This window comes from Panicum virgatum, chromosome 3K (assembly GCF_016808335.1).
Source record: "Panicum virgatum strain AP13 chromosome 3K, P.virgatum_v5, whole genome shotgun sequence".
Lineage (NCBI taxonomy): Eukaryota > Viridiplantae > Streptophyta > Magnoliopsida > Poales > Poaceae > Panicum > Panicum virgatum.
Window position 1 is genome coordinate 27402358 of NC_053138.1, and position 14519 is coordinate 27416876.

The following is a 14519-nucleotide window of genomic DNA, read 5'->3' on the forward strand; positions in this document are numbered from 1 at the left end:
TTTGGTTGCATTTGTGGCCATGTGACAGTTGACGTTGACTTTTTCAAACAGAAATATTTAGCAGATTCTGCATATTAGTATTAGTCTTGATATAGTCTAGAGCATTATATTATCTTTACTAACTAGAGCCACGTCACTTCCTTTTCATAACAGAGGTTCAAGCCTGCCAGGCTAAAAGAAACAAAAATGATCAGACCTAACACTCTACATCTGCAAGTAGCTGATATCATAAAATGGTCAGCATGGATGTCAGGTAAACAGGCATTCAACATTTGATTAATAATGAGTTTTTTTCTTTCAAATTTGCTATTTCTGTGGACTGAAATTGTATATTTGTTTTTGTCTGTCAGTTTTCAGGAGAGAAGAAGCAATTGGTGGATATTCTTAGCTATCGATGGGCATGAAGACCATCTCAAACAGCTCTGATGGCCGTGATGTTTCTTTGTTGCATTGTATGTACCGCATAAGCGCAGTTATAACGACAATAAAAACTGACACCATATACCAGATTTCTCGATGTAGTGCTTTCAGATTTCTTGACAGAATAGACATACTGTGGTCCTTTTTAAAAAAATAAGGAACGACGAGCCTTCGAGCTTGAGCTGAAGATTGATGCAAGAGTAACTTTGTTCACATGGCCAGTTTCATTCTCTTTTGCTAGGGTCTCGGGTCTCCTAGGGGGGAAAAATACACTACAACTGCAAATGATCCCAGTCCGGCCTTGACGCCCTTCGCAGTTGCAGGATCTCTGCCTAGCGCGTCCATCTCCGTTCCCTGCTGTAGTTAGTTATCACAAGTCTCCCTTACCGAAACTAGATGACCATACCGCAGACGGACTCATTGGGGCTCGCCGGCCGTGACCGTGCAGGTTGCATTGCATCAATCCCTTTTCTTTTCTCCACAATTACCAAAGCTGAGCCAGTTCATCCAGCCAACCACGACTCATGGAACCTGAACCTGTCAAGTTCTTAACCAAATCGTTCAGCCCCCCCCCCCCCCCCCCAACCTCGGCTCAATGTCACTTGGTATACATTTTGTCAACAGCAGAACGACTGATACAAGAGTTACAGATCCCAGTCCATCAAAATTGATGATCAAACCGATTGCATGTTGGCTGCAACGTCAAGGGTCAGATACTCAGTCCTAATGACTCAGTTGGAAACATTTTTTATTTACACTTGCCCTTTTTTGTTTCCAAATGGAAAAAGGAGGGTAATGAAATGACAAAAATTCAGGCAAAACTTCGTTCAAGCTTGTCTGCACAAAATCTATTAAGCTTTCATAAACAAGATGGTATGTCGTTTAAAGGATGAGTAAACATAATGATAAACGGCAGAACAACAACCTTCATCTGTCTACACTGTAAAAACACCCAACAAAGGCCAAGCTCTCATTCTGTTGTCGGGTTTCACGTTGGTGTTCATCTGCTGTCAAGCTTCCTCTGAGGCTGGAATGAACTTGAGAGAAATGCTGTTGACACAATGTCGCTCGTTGGTAGGCGTTTTAAACCCTTCCCCTTTGAATATATGCCCCAAATGTCCTCCACAGGCAGCACATGTGATCTCTGTCCGCCTCCCATCGGGGTCCGGCTAGTGTTGAAAATTAAGATTGGTTAATTACCGGAGATTGCAGAGAGGAAGGCCATAAAGCAATGATGATTCCTCATCCTGTGTGCAAAAGAAAATAATACATACCGTCTGTCTTATGGCCCCAGGAAGTCCCTCATAGAATGCAGGCCAGCCACACCCTGAGTTGAACTTTGTAGATGATTTGTATAAGGGAGTTCCACATCCAGCACATTTATAAATGCCGTCATCAAAAAACTTGTCATATTCACCCGTTCCGGGATACCTGGGAAATCAGATGATCAAACGGATTCAGAACAGTATAACAGAGAAACATCTTTCAACACATTTGGCATGTGACCCATGCTCCCATGCTATAACAATTTGGCATAACTAACAGATAGTTCTACCATGCTGCCATGCTATAACAATTTGGCATATAACAATGACTCTCATGTTACTACACAGAATCTGTGCAAGCTAGTGATAACTAACAGACACAAATGCTTGCTTGCCATTTGAAACAAACTAAATGGATTGCCCCACATTTTAGCAATTCAAATTTTATAAAAATAGAAAATAGTCATAATGGCTATAGGTCAGATACTAGATAGTAGATACAGATATTTAGTGTCAATCGACTTGTTCTTGCATTACTAATTGAACTCTAATGCATCAGCCAGGATTGCAGCAACACTCACAAAGCACAACTCGGGAGCTAGTTAGTTTATCAAATAGTTCACGACTTTTCTCAAGCTCTAGACTCTAAATAGCAACCAAAGAACTTAACACCTTATAGAATTCTAAGGTACTTGCAATTATTTATTTGTATCCATAATCATTAATTGGTTACTGCCTTACTGAGATGTTAAAAGCTACAATTGGACTACAAAGAAACTGATTTTTTTGCATCTTAGTTTAGTGCAATGACAAGACAGCAATTTTCCTATATTATAATACCCATAGTTAAAGCCATGACCAACTGTATCCAGCCTAGTCTAACTTACATAATTATAATATCCCTCTGGATTTGTAAAATAACATTCACAAGATGGTAACAGCCAGCACCTTTTGTGATAAACTTTAATGTAATACCATTACATAAAATGGTATACGTGGCTACCTTGTTGGTTGAAGTAGATGCATTTTATTAAGTGAAATATTGAAGGAAAACACCGCTAAGAAATGAAAAGGGCATATGGTAAGGTATGTAAACATAAAAAAAAACTCGGCCGGGTGGGGAAAGACCGCCCCACCGGTATTAAACTAAGAAGAAGCCTCGGCTTCCCCGACCGAGAAAATCCCCGAACCCTGCCTGGGCCATACACAGTCCTCAGGCCGACCTGGGCCGGCTCTTAACCAGTGCTTTGGCACACGGGACCGGCGAGAGGATTTTTTTAACCATAGCCTGAAATTCGCTACCATGGGGATTCGAACTCAGGACATGTGGAGTGCCGCTCGAGTATCTTAACCGCTAGGCTAAGCAACCTTTGGCAAGGTATGTAAACATCACAGAAAGATGCATAACCAAAGTGCAGATTTAGAAGTAGATACAATTTAGGCCAAAACGAAAGACTGCCAAAAAAAATCATGTGACAAACCAAAGAAAGATAAATGATCACTACGCAGTGGACATAATCTAGAGACCAGATGAGGGGCCCCCTTTCAGTAAAAGAGTACAGAGTAGCTAAGTATATTTGCTTACAGTGAAGAGCAATTTACCAATTTTTTTGGTTGAGAATTCGCTGCTGTAGTTAGTTCTCTTGAGTTACGATTAGGAGTAAAGAGCAATACCAGATTGCTCTCTTGGCTTGTACGTAGATTTTATGTGTCCTTACATTTCAATACAAAACATGCAGTTGTTCGAATAGCAACTGATAAGATGAATGCTGTGATTTAGTAATCAGACTAGCTTCATTTGATCCTTGTTTCAGTAATCAGCATTTTCTTGCTCTAATTACAAATTCTTCAACATTTTACAAGCAAACTACAAATGTATTGTGCAAATACTAGTAGAAAGTCAGAATCGATATCAGGTTCTGCAGTTAAATGACAGCGCTATCATCAATTCAGTGATATGCATAACACGAAAGCATGCTGCTGTGCATTTCTAGGACATCTTTTTTTGATGCTTATGGAATTGATTCAACTTGGGTTGATCAGTATCCGCTGATTATCCAGCGGTATCACTACCGTTAACAACACATCACACAAGTTGAGTAACAATAGCGAAGGGCCAGAGATGTGGCCATGTGCCGTCCAAATCTTACTCTGTGCCCTTGAGGTAGAGGATGTTGAACTGCTCCGGCGTGAGGATGGTGTTGATGCCTTTTACGGGTCAACACACAATCGCGCTAGGTCGCGCGACGCGAGGAGGGGCTCCTTGTAGCACCTCCTGCGTGGAGTGGTCAGACCGGTCGCCATGTAGAACGATGACGATCCGACGAATGCTCGCCCGGGAGGGACCCTGTCGGGGCAAGCGCGTGTAGTGTTGCCCTAGGCTCGGTAGGCCAGCTAGGGCGTCCTCAAACGCCATGGAGACGAGAATAGCATATTGAGATTGGAAAAGAAAAAAAGTGAAAAAGATAAAAGTGTTTTGTATTTGATCGATTGGATGTCTCAATCGGCCGTGTCCCTTTATATTTATAGGGTGGATGTACTTGTCCCGCAAGAAATCCTATTACAAGATCTAAATCAATGAAAATCTCTAATTCTACTCGGACTCCTCTTGGACCGGTCAAACTGGTCAGACCCACCGGTCGGACCGGTCGGTCTCCTGCTAGGCAGGCTACAGCGCCCTACCGGTCAGACCGCTCGGACAGACCGGTCAGACGGGTCGATGCCATTTTTGGCTGTCAACATATGCCCCTCTATTTTTTGGTAAAGCTTGCTTGCCAAAAAACATTTTTTTGAGCCAAAATTGTCTAAGGGCGATGATTAACACTACATCGGCTATTTTTTATACTAAAGGCGATAAACAATTATCAGCCATGTTTTGCTCAAGTCGATATTGAAACAATTTGTTTGGGCCGCCACACTTTCTTCATTGTCGCTGATGTCTTTGGCACGCCCCCCACTTGTTGTTCCATTGCCTTCTTCTTGCGCATACGTTGCAGCCTTCGCTTCTGAGTATGAGACAAATCTGAGGTACACCACCTCGGCTGTAAATACTTTGAATCTTGCTCCTTGCTCTTCTTGTTCTCTTTGCTGCAATCAACATCTTACTTGACCGGATTATTGCTAGCAACAATTGGTCTTTGTAGTAATGCATGATTTGGATACATAGGAGGATATTGAATATAATACGATTGCATATACATCCTACTATAATCCATATGTGTATAAAAGTAAGGATACCAGCAATACCATGGAGCAATCGGTCCACTAGATGAAGTATAATTACCTTGACTCGATTGCTCTTGATGTCTTGATGATGATCCCGTATCCTTGACTTCACTTGGTCGCCTCTTCTGTCTCTGAACACTCACTTCCTTCTCATATTTGGCCAAGAGTTACTTAAAACTCGGCCTTGTCTTGATTTTGGAGGAGTTTCCAGATTTACTGGGCGCACCGGTCAGACCGGTCGAACCGGTCAGACCGCCCCTATGGCCAGTCAGACCGGTCGACTTGTCGGCCTTCTTCTTCTTGTCTTGCCCCCCAGCCGAACTTAATTGTTGTTCAACTATATCATTTGAAGCATGCTCAACATCAGAGGCAATTTGATCAATAGAACTAGCCGATGTTTCTTCAATAATCGGTTTTTCTTTTTCTAATGTCAAATCTGAATTTTTAGTTAATCGGCCATCTTTTTTGACACGATAAATTTATTTAGTCACCTTATGTTTCTTTTTCTGCACAGACCGATTTTTATGAATAAAACGGTCATTGTTGGCAAATGGTGATTTTTTAATTGCCGATTCCTTATATGTAATATATTTTGAACAAAAATATCTAGGGTGAAACGGCATATACGAATTATAAGACCATGGAGGATAAGGATAATGCATATTAAAATAGAACTCCCATGGTACATGTAGAGGTGCTCCATAAGATGAAAACGGCATTGATATATGAGGATTGCTCCATTGCCGATTCTGTTTATGGAATTTCTGTTTTGAAGCAAATTTTGATTTGCTTAAAATTTTAGGCCGACTCGCATCATTGACATTAATTTGGCTTTTGGATTTAGCCGGAAGCTTTCTATGAATAGGCTTCGCCTTTTTCTTTTGATGCTTTTTACGGCCCTTGCCTTCAACTGTTTTTCAAACACCTATCTCGGGTTTTTTGGGTTTAATCATATTAGGTTTTGAATTAATTGGTGAAATCCTAGACGAGGCGGTTAGACCGGTCGGGTAACCGGTCAGACCGGTTGCGGTGCAACCGGAACATTTGCCTTTGTTTTGTTGCCCCCAGAGCATAGAAGCATTAGACTTAGTTTCTGTGCTCTTGCTAGGGGAATTTGGCTCGACAATTTCGGCTTGGGACGGCCGAATTGTATCTTGACTAGCAACATTAGGCAAAATTGGCTTTTCAATAACCAATTTTTGAATAACAGGAATTGCAATTGAATTATCTTCCTTATCAATCAAATACTTGACAAAACCAGATAGAATGTCAGATAAAGTACCTAAAGATTGCATCTCCATTAATACATCAATGGTAAATGGTGCTTGCAACTCTTTTATCTTAACGACTCCATGCTCTGTTATACGAAAGCAAGACAAAAGTAGACCTTCGACTGCTTTGTCGTATTCTCGCCGATACTCTTCAAGTAGTTCTTCAGATGATGCTGGATTGCTAGGGTTTGACAAATCGACCATGATAGCCTGATTCTCGTTCCCCAGCGGAGTCGTCAATTTGTGTTGACTGCTTTTACGGGCCAACACACGATCGCGCTAGATCGCGCGACGCGAGGAAGGGCTCCTTGCAGCACCTCCTGCGTGGAGCGGTCAGACCGGTCAGAGGGACTGGTCAGACCGGTCGCCGAGTAGAACGACGATGATCCGACGAACGCTCGCCCGGGTGGGACCCCGTCGGGACAAGCGCGCGTTGGGTTGCCCTAGGCTCGGCAGGCCAGCTAGGGCGTCCTCAAATGCCATGGAGACGAGAGAAGAACAACATATTGAGATTGGAAAAGAGAAAGGTAAAAAAGATAAAAAGTGTTTTGTATTTGATCGATTGGATGTCTCAATCGGCTGTGGCCCTTTATATTTATAGGATGGATGGACTTGTTCCGCAAGAAATCCTATTACAAGATCTAAATTTATGAAAATCTCTAATACTACTCGGATTCCTCTTGGACCGGTCAGACCCACCGGTCAGACCGATCGGTCTCCTATCGGGCAGGCTACAGCGCCATATTGGTCAGACCGCTCGGACAGACCGGTCGATCGATGCCATTTTTGACTGTCATATGCGCTGCCACTCCTCCTCCGACTTGTGCACGGGCCCTGGCGGCGGGGTCGACGACGACATCGCCGACACGCCGGGCAACCTCCGTCCCGCCGCGCGGCCCCTGCACGGGAGGGGCGCGGGCCGAGGGCTAGCGGCGGCCGGCGAGGGGGCGAGGAGGAGAATGGACAGCGGGCGCGAGGCACGCGGCGCCACAGCGGCGGTGCGGGGGCACGAGTGCGATGCCATCCTCAGCCCCAGCAGACGCTGGACGCCAATGTTGTCGCGTTGGTTGCTCTCAGGATTATGTGGAGTGGAGATGAGGAGCGAGTCCGGATCCTGCCTGCCTGCCTGCGGGCCTGCCTGGATTAGGATTAGGATGTTCCTCTACTCGGACAAGGAGGCCTCGGCATCTTCTTTCGATATAAAACCCTGAGCCTGACGGCCTGCTCCATCAAAGCCTGCAGCTTTGCAAAGCTTTCCTGCGGAGAAGCAAATACCTTCCGATGGAGACGCGTAGCAAAGCTGGGATTATGAGCCTTTGGAGTGTCCCGAGAAATCTGCTCTCTCTGATCTTGAGAGTTTTGTCAAAGCTGCTTTGTCATTGCGCCGGTTTACTTAAGAAATTCAGACAAGACGGGCCATCCATGCCACAGCTTCCTCAGGATATATTGATGGATATATTTGCCACCCTTGAGATCCCTGACCTGGTGAGGGTGGGCTCTGTCTGCTCGTCCTGGCGCTCTGCCTACACCGCCCTGCGTGACCATGGGCAGTACAAGCGCTCCCAGACGCCGTGCCTGCTCTACACCTCTGAATCCGCTGGCAAGAACACCGTGTGTCTGTACAGCCTTGGGGAGAAGAGGAGCTACAAGGTAACTCTCCCGGAGCCACCCATCCGCAGCAGGTTTCTTGTCGGATCATCGCATGGTTGGCTGGTTACCGTTGACGACAGATCAGAGATGCACATCGTCAACCCCATCACCGGTGAACAGATCGCTCTCCCTTCCGTGACCACCATCGAGCATGTGAAACCCATCGTCGATGAGTCTGGACTTGTTCAAGGGTATGAGCTCTCACGACACACTGCAAGGAGGGTGTATTACCGACTTTCGGATCCGGAGCATCTGAAGCTCCATGTGAACCCCACCTTTGACAAGTTTGAAGCTATCGGAAAGTATGAACCCACTGAATACATGGTTTATTACCCTGACCAACGCAGAACCCTTGCTCTTGCCGAGTTGCGGGAATATCTCCAGTATAAAGCTTTTGTGTTCCCTGATGAGAAATCCAAAGGGAGCTATATCGTTGCGCTCATCCATAATCCGATGAATCAGCTCTCATTTTCAAGGGCGGGAGATGACAAGTGGATTTGGCTTCCACCATACACTGACTACGAGGATTGTAGTTACAGTGATGGCTTGCTGTATGCTATCACTCTAAGGGGAGCAATCCATGCCTTTGATATCAATGGCCCTGTGATCATGAGGAAAATAATTATGGGAATGACGTTGGATCGTCTCACTGACTGCACATACATCGTTCACGCTCCGTGGGGTGATCTGCTGAATGTTCAGAGAATAGTTGATGAGGAGGATGCAAATGTTGGCTCCTCAGAGCATGTGCTGAGGAGTACTACTGAAATTAAAATAAATAAGGTTGACACTAGAGCAAAAAAACTTGAGGAATTTAAATGCCTGGATGATCATGTGTTGTTTCTTGGGCATAACCAATCTCTTATCCTCAGCGCCAAAGACCATCCTCATCTAAAGGCAAACCATGCCTACTGTACGGACAATAGTTACTTGTATATTCATGGATTCAAGAATAATCGTCGTGACATAGGGATATTCAACTTGGAGAGCAACAACTGGGATGAACTTGTGACTCAGCCTAGGTCCAACTGGCCTCCTCCCATGTGGATTACACTCAATCTTGCAAAGATGAATTGAAGATGAAATGAGCTATGCTTTGAGTTTTTTTATGTCGAAATTCTTTTTGCATTGTCCACACTGCAGAGACATATTAAATGCTTTGTATTGCTGTTAAATGATTGAGCTGACAAGTGCGTCATACTTCTGTTCCCAACAATGTTGCATGGTTGTTTACCTGTGTACTGCTTTATGATGCTTGCAAAATTTGCATGGATGTCAGGCAAAACAGGCCTTCCACGTATAATCAAAAAATGTGTTTTATTCTCGAATTTGCTATTTCAGATCAATGCCACGCCCTAATCTGCTTTTCGTCCATGTGACAGTTGACGTTGGCTCTTTCAAACAGAAACAGTTAGCGGATTCTGGATATTAGTATTAGTCTTGATATAGTCTAGTGCATCGTATTATCTTCACTAACAAGAGCCACATCACTTCATCAGTTTCATAACAGAGGTTCAAGCCTTGAAAGCCTGCCAGGCTAAAAGAAACAAAAATGATGAGACCTAACACTTCGCAACGAGCCTTCGAGCGTGAGCCTGAAAGATTGATACAAGAGTAGCTCTGTTTTGTCTCGTAGGGGAAAAAATATACTACAACTACAACTGCAAAAGATCCCAGTCCAGGCCTTGACGCCCTTCGCAGGCATCACTTTCAGGATCTCGGCCCAGCATGTCAATCCCCCTTCATCACATTCATCTTCTCATTATATGGGGTCATCTCCCACCAGCCTATATGCAGCCATCATCGGTTAGATATAAAAGGTTAACTGAAAAGGCAACCATATCAATCTGGCCTACAACTGTTAACAAAGAAACTCACCCGTAGGAAGCTCGTGGTAGAAATGAATGTGGAGTGGGAGCTCGCGTGGCGTAGCAACACGAACCATGCACCCGCTCTTTGGGCACTTGTATCCGATCGTATGCTTACTTGAGCAGTGCACAAGCATCTGTAGATACAATGCAAACAAGTCATCAATGCTGTGAATCAATCTGCTGAACCAGTGTCGAAACACACACAATGAAAACCTCCAATACTCACATTAGAAGGGGCATGCAACTTTCCAAAGTAATTGTGTTGATCAAAGACACACATATGGCACACAATTTTCTTGCGGCAGCCCAAACTGTCTTGGCAGTAGGTGGCAAACTCACGGAGCTCCTCACCCCACACGGCCTCGTCGCCGACCATCTAGGAATCAACGTAAATTGCCGATGAATTAGTCATCCGAAACACAAAATGCAGTCAAATTAAACACGTTTCCTCGCAAGTCATCACAGCAAACAAAATTTCACAACGAGAAGTTCAAACTGCAATCCGCAACCAGGTTCAGAGAAAGAAATGAAAGCTAGGGGCATTACCAGTGGTGAGTCGGCGGGAGCCAGGAGCTGCCGCGGCGCCCGGGGCTGTGGAGGTGCCGGGAGAGCCTTGGCGGTGCCAGAATCCTGGTGCGCTGGATCATCGTGGTGAGCCGCCAGAGCCGGGTCATCGCGTCGGCGCACCGTGGGCTTGCCGTACATCCAGGCGTGATTCTTTCCCGTCTGCTTGACGACGGCGACGTGGTCGGGGCTGCGCTCGATGACGACGCCGTCCGTGCCTCGGCTGCAGCGCCCGAGCAGCAAGAAGACGACGCGGGCGACGCCGCGCGCGAAGCCGCGCGCGTACCTCCAGACACACCCGAGGACGTCCAACCAACGCGCGAACCGCGATGGAGGACCCTCGCGGTGGCCTCCTGCGCCGGCTGCGGGGAGGACGCGCGGCGCGGCGGCGAGCGCACCGGCTCGGTGCTCCTTCTTCTTCTGAGCCTCCATGCCTGCGCCGGCAGCGGGGCGGACGCGCGGCGCGGCGGCGAGCGCACCGGTTCGGTGCTCCTCCTCCTTCTGAGCCTCCATGCCTGCGCCGGCTTCCGGGCGGACGCGCGGCGCGGCGACGAGTGCACCGGCCTCCTCCTTCTTCTGAGCCTCCATGCCTGCGCCGGCTGCGGGATGGACGCGCGGCGCGGCGGCGAGCGCACCGGCTCGGTGCTCCTTCTTCTTCTGAGCCTCCATGCCTGCGCCGGCTGCGGGGCGGGTGCGCGGCGCGGTGGCGAGGCGTTCTTGATTCAAGAGACGACCTCTCGAAGGGTTCTTGATTCAAGAACTGTTGCTGACCCGAGGTCTTCTTGGAGGGGAATGGAGCTTGATTTCTGGAAGGAACAGGGGGTGGGATTGTTGCGAGGAGGAAGAAGAAGCTTCTTGGAGGCGAGGCGGCGAGGTGACAAATCGCGGGTGCGCGACGATGGAAGAGGTGGGAGGGAGAAGGCAGAGGAAGGGCGAGCGGGTTCTTGTTTTCGTTGGAGGTGGAGGAGGCGCGGAAGGATCTCGAGGTTTTATATGGGAAGGGAGGGAGGCAGGGAGCTTAACGACGTGGATCTCCTGTCTTATTCAGGTGTGGCTGGGCAGAGTTTCTGACGGTTCGTGGCCACTTCTGCTGTTAAGTACCGACCACCAAGGCTGTTTCTTTAATGAGAAATATGGATTAAAGCTCCATTAGTATCTGATGGCTGATGACAAGATCTCTCTGGAACTGAAGGGTTGAATGCTGATACACAGTTCTGAACAAAAATGTCTGTCTTCTCATACTGTCTAGCAATATCATCTCAGGTTTTAACAAAATGCACAAAGCAAGTCGTATTGGAATTGCTTGGCAATGAATTTGACATTTCACATTCTAACATGTGAATCGTTTACATGATGATGCTGAATTACTGATGAGTTCAATGGAGGTCTTTGCATACAATTTTTGGGGAACAGAGAGACAAAATACAACCCAAGATTAAACATAATTGAGAAAATGATGGAACAGATTTACAGTGTGCAGCACAGATCATTTCCGGGACTCAACCAATCAGGCCAGTGATTCAAAGTAGCAAGCATTGCTCAATTTTCACACGGCATCTGGAACCTCACATAACTGAGACAAATAGTGTGACTCCCTCACTCCCAGACTGAAGCTGGAGTAACTGAACATTTGAGCAGCTGACAACCAAAAGATCGGAACCTGGAACCTATGTTTCATCAGCTAGGTTTTCCCAATAACGTATGAAAACCCATCAGCACTCTCTCCATCTTCAGGCCTCCACTCTTGTTATTAACCCCACACATTCATGAGAGAGATGGTTTAATATATGTTTGCCAAGTATGTCAGTAAGAAAGATGAGAAATACAACTTCCAATGATATCTGAACAAAAATGCCTGGCTTCTCATGCTGTCAAGCATTAATCTCTCAGGTTTTAACAAAATGCACAAAACAAGTTCCAAGCCTACCCCAACTTGCTTGGGAAAAAAGGCTATGTTGTTGTTGTTGTTGCACAAAACAAGTTCCACTGGAAGAGCCGGACAAGGAATTTGAAGTTCCACAGTCTAACATGTGATTCATTTACATGATATTGATGAAGTTTGGTGGAGCTCTATGCATACATTGTTTGAGGAACAGAGGGCAAAACGTCAACCTGAGATTAATATTATTGGGAAAAATATAAAAGATTGCAGTGTCCAGCACAAATCATTGCCAGGACTCAACAAATCAGGGCAGTGATTCAAAGTTGCAAGCATTGATCAAACGGCACCATTTCCCCCCCAGAACCTCACATAACTAAGATGCATAATATGACTCCCAAACTGAAGTAACTAAACATTTGTTAAGAAGCGCACAACCCAAAAATAGGAACCTGAGACCTATCTTTCAACATTCAAGATTTTCCAATAATATGTGAACCAAGCAGAACTCTTATCTATCTTCAGTCCTCTGCTTTGTTGTGAATAACCCCTGAACAAACATGAGAAAGATGACCAGATGTATGTTTGTCGTAGAAACACAAGTATAATTTCAGTAAGAAAGATGACAATTACATCATTATGCAGTTAAACATACAACGTTGAAGGATATCTGAATATACTACTGGAACTCTAATGTACAGTTCGAATGTATAAAGCATTTGGTTTACCAAACACACATGCTTCAAAATCGGCAGTCTGATGACTGCATCATATACATCAGAGCATCAAGCTTAAGGCCTACATGCAACATCAGATAGCAATTGATACAATGCAATCAATTATCGAACAAACTCATCATCAGAATCATCATAATCGCTGTACTCTTCCTCCTCACTCTCTACCTCCTCTGCTAATGCATTCATGTCAGAAGATTCCTCAGCCTCCATTTCCTCAACTCCGATTGTATCATACTTCATGCGCTCATCAAATCTGGCATCCGAACAGTTAAGAAGCCACGCAAGAGAGCATGTGAACCCCTTCCTGGACACCATCTCATGCCGAGGCCTCACAGTCGACTCAAGGCCATAAGTGAAGAATGCAGGGAACTCAACCAGCTCCTCCAAATCCCTCTCCATCTCATTCTTGAAGTGCTCAAAGTTCATCCTCATAATATCCATGTTCAGTGCGGGCAATTGGGGGCATGCCACAACCATCTTGCTAACTTGCGAGAGCATAAAACCACAGGCTGTAAGAAAATTGACATGCTTCAGAACCGCAGTTCGTCCAAGGTTAATGGCCTGTGGCATCCTCTCGATCACTCTCCCAAAATCATCACGGCTGACCAAAATGATTGACTCAAACAAGCTCTGCTGTGCAACAAGCTTGTCCCTCAGCTCAAGTCCAAGAATGTCAGGATACTGCATCACAATGGAGGCTAGTGCCTCCTTCCTCACTCCAAACTCCATCAGTACCTCAATGTTAGACTTCACCTTATCCTCTAATCCAAACCCAAGGACATAAGGCTTCTTCTCAATTATCCTTGCAACAGATAACTTCTGGATCCCGGTGCCCTCAAGGTATTCGACGAAGGGTTTTATAATCTTCCCCACGCGCATGCCAAGCACCTCGGGGAAACGGGTGATGACGCTGCCGATTTGGCGCCTACCCACGCCAATGCCGACGAGGTAGGCGATAGAAGTGCTCATGGTTCCCTCGAGCTTGAACCCGAGGAGCTCCGGGTAGCGCTCGAGCACGCGCGGGATGTCAACGGACCGGACGTCCATCCCCTGGAGGTACTTGACGACGGGGGCGAGGCCTACGACGACACTGGCGTGCAGTACCTGAGGGTAGCGGCGGAGCAGGTCCGGGAGCGCATCGCGGCGGACGCCGAGCTTGCCGAGGTAGTCGAGGACGGGGACCATGTTCTTGCGCACGCTGCAGCCCAGCGCGAGCGGGTAGGCGGCGAGGTCCTCGCGGGTGAGGCCGAGGGAGGCGAGGAACTCGGCGCGCTCCCGCATGACGTCGACGGTGACCGGGAGCTCGAGGCCCGCGAGCTCACCCGGGTCCACGCCGAGGGAGGCGAGGAAGGCGTCGACGTCGGCGCGGCGGGCGGCGCGCTCGCGCTCCATCTCGAGGAGGCTGGGCCGGGCGTAGAGGGAGCGTGGGGATGGGCGGCGCGACGGCGCGGGGCGGGGGGAGCCGCGGCCGGCGCGGGGCGGGGCGGACGCGGACGCGGAGGAGGCGCAAAGGCGGATGAGCCTGCGGAGGCGCGGGCCGGGGAGGAGCGGCGGCGTGGGGTGGGCGGAGAAGAGGAGGGACTTCATCATTGGGACTTGGGAGTGGCAAGAGGGGAGCGAGGGGAAGAGGTTTGGGG

General features: G+C 47.1%; 3 protein-coding genes across 3 annotated transcripts; 1 reads left to right on the plus strand and 2 right to left on the minus strand.

Annotated features, from left to right (window-relative positions):
* Positions 1–1147: 1147 nt before the first annotated feature.
* LOC120700789 (peptide methionine sulfoxide reductase B3, chloroplastic-like) lies at positions 1148–3989 on the minus strand. The gene is made up of 4 exons (XM_039985013.1): positions 3980–3989; positions 3836–3893; positions 1695–1851; positions 1148–1589 (listed from the first exon to the last, which is right to left on the minus strand). Exons 1-4 carry the CDS (start codon positions 3987–3989, stop codon positions 1431–1433), a joined length of 384 nt encoding a protein of 127 aa, XP_039840947.1. The 3' UTR covers positions 1148–1430.
* Positions 3990–7603: 3614 nt separating this feature from the next.
* On the plus strand, positions 7604–8908 carry LOC120698766 (putative F-box protein At4g22180). The gene is made up of 2 exons (XM_039982495.1): positions 7604–8079; positions 8179–8908. Exons 1-2 carry the CDS (start codon positions 7604–7606, stop codon positions 8906–8908), a joined length of 1206 nt encoding a protein of 401 aa, XP_039838429.1.
* Positions 8909–12727: 3819 nt separating this feature from the next.
* LOC120698764 (transcription termination factor MTERF4, chloroplastic-like) lies at positions 12728–14519 on the minus strand. Its single transcript, XM_039982494.1, has one exon. The coding sequence runs from the start codon at positions 14470–14472 to the stop codon at positions 12985–12987; it is 1488 nt and encodes a 495-aa protein (XP_039838428.1). The 5' UTR covers positions 14473–14519; the 3' UTR covers positions 12728–12984.

What these genes read in the sequence shown, in the direction of transcription:
- LOC120700789 (XM_039985013.1), bottom strand. An exon ending in CTCTACCTCAAGGGCACAGA is followed by an intron (nt 1,852 to 3,835) that starts GTAAGATTTGGA and finishes CTGATTTCCCAG; the next exon opens with GTATCCCGGAACGGGTGAAT. An exon ending in CTGGGGCCATAAGACAGACG is followed by an intron (nt 1,590 to 1,694) that starts GTATGTATTATT and finishes TTTCAACACTAG; the next exon opens with CCGGACCCCGATGGGAGGCG.
- LOC120698766 (XM_039982495.1), top strand. Translation starts at nt 7,604, where the DNA reads ATGCCACAGCTTCCTCAGGATATATTGATGGATATATTTGCCACCCTT. An exon ending in TACCGACTTTCGGATCCGGA is followed by an intron (nt 8,080 to 8,178) that starts GCATCTGAAGCT and finishes TGACCAACGCAG; the next exon opens with AACCCTTGCTCTTGCCGAGT.
- LOC120698764 (XM_039982494.1), bottom strand. Translation starts at nt 14,472, where the DNA reads ATGATGAAGTCCCTCCTCTTCTCCGCCCACCCCACGCCGCCGCTCCTC.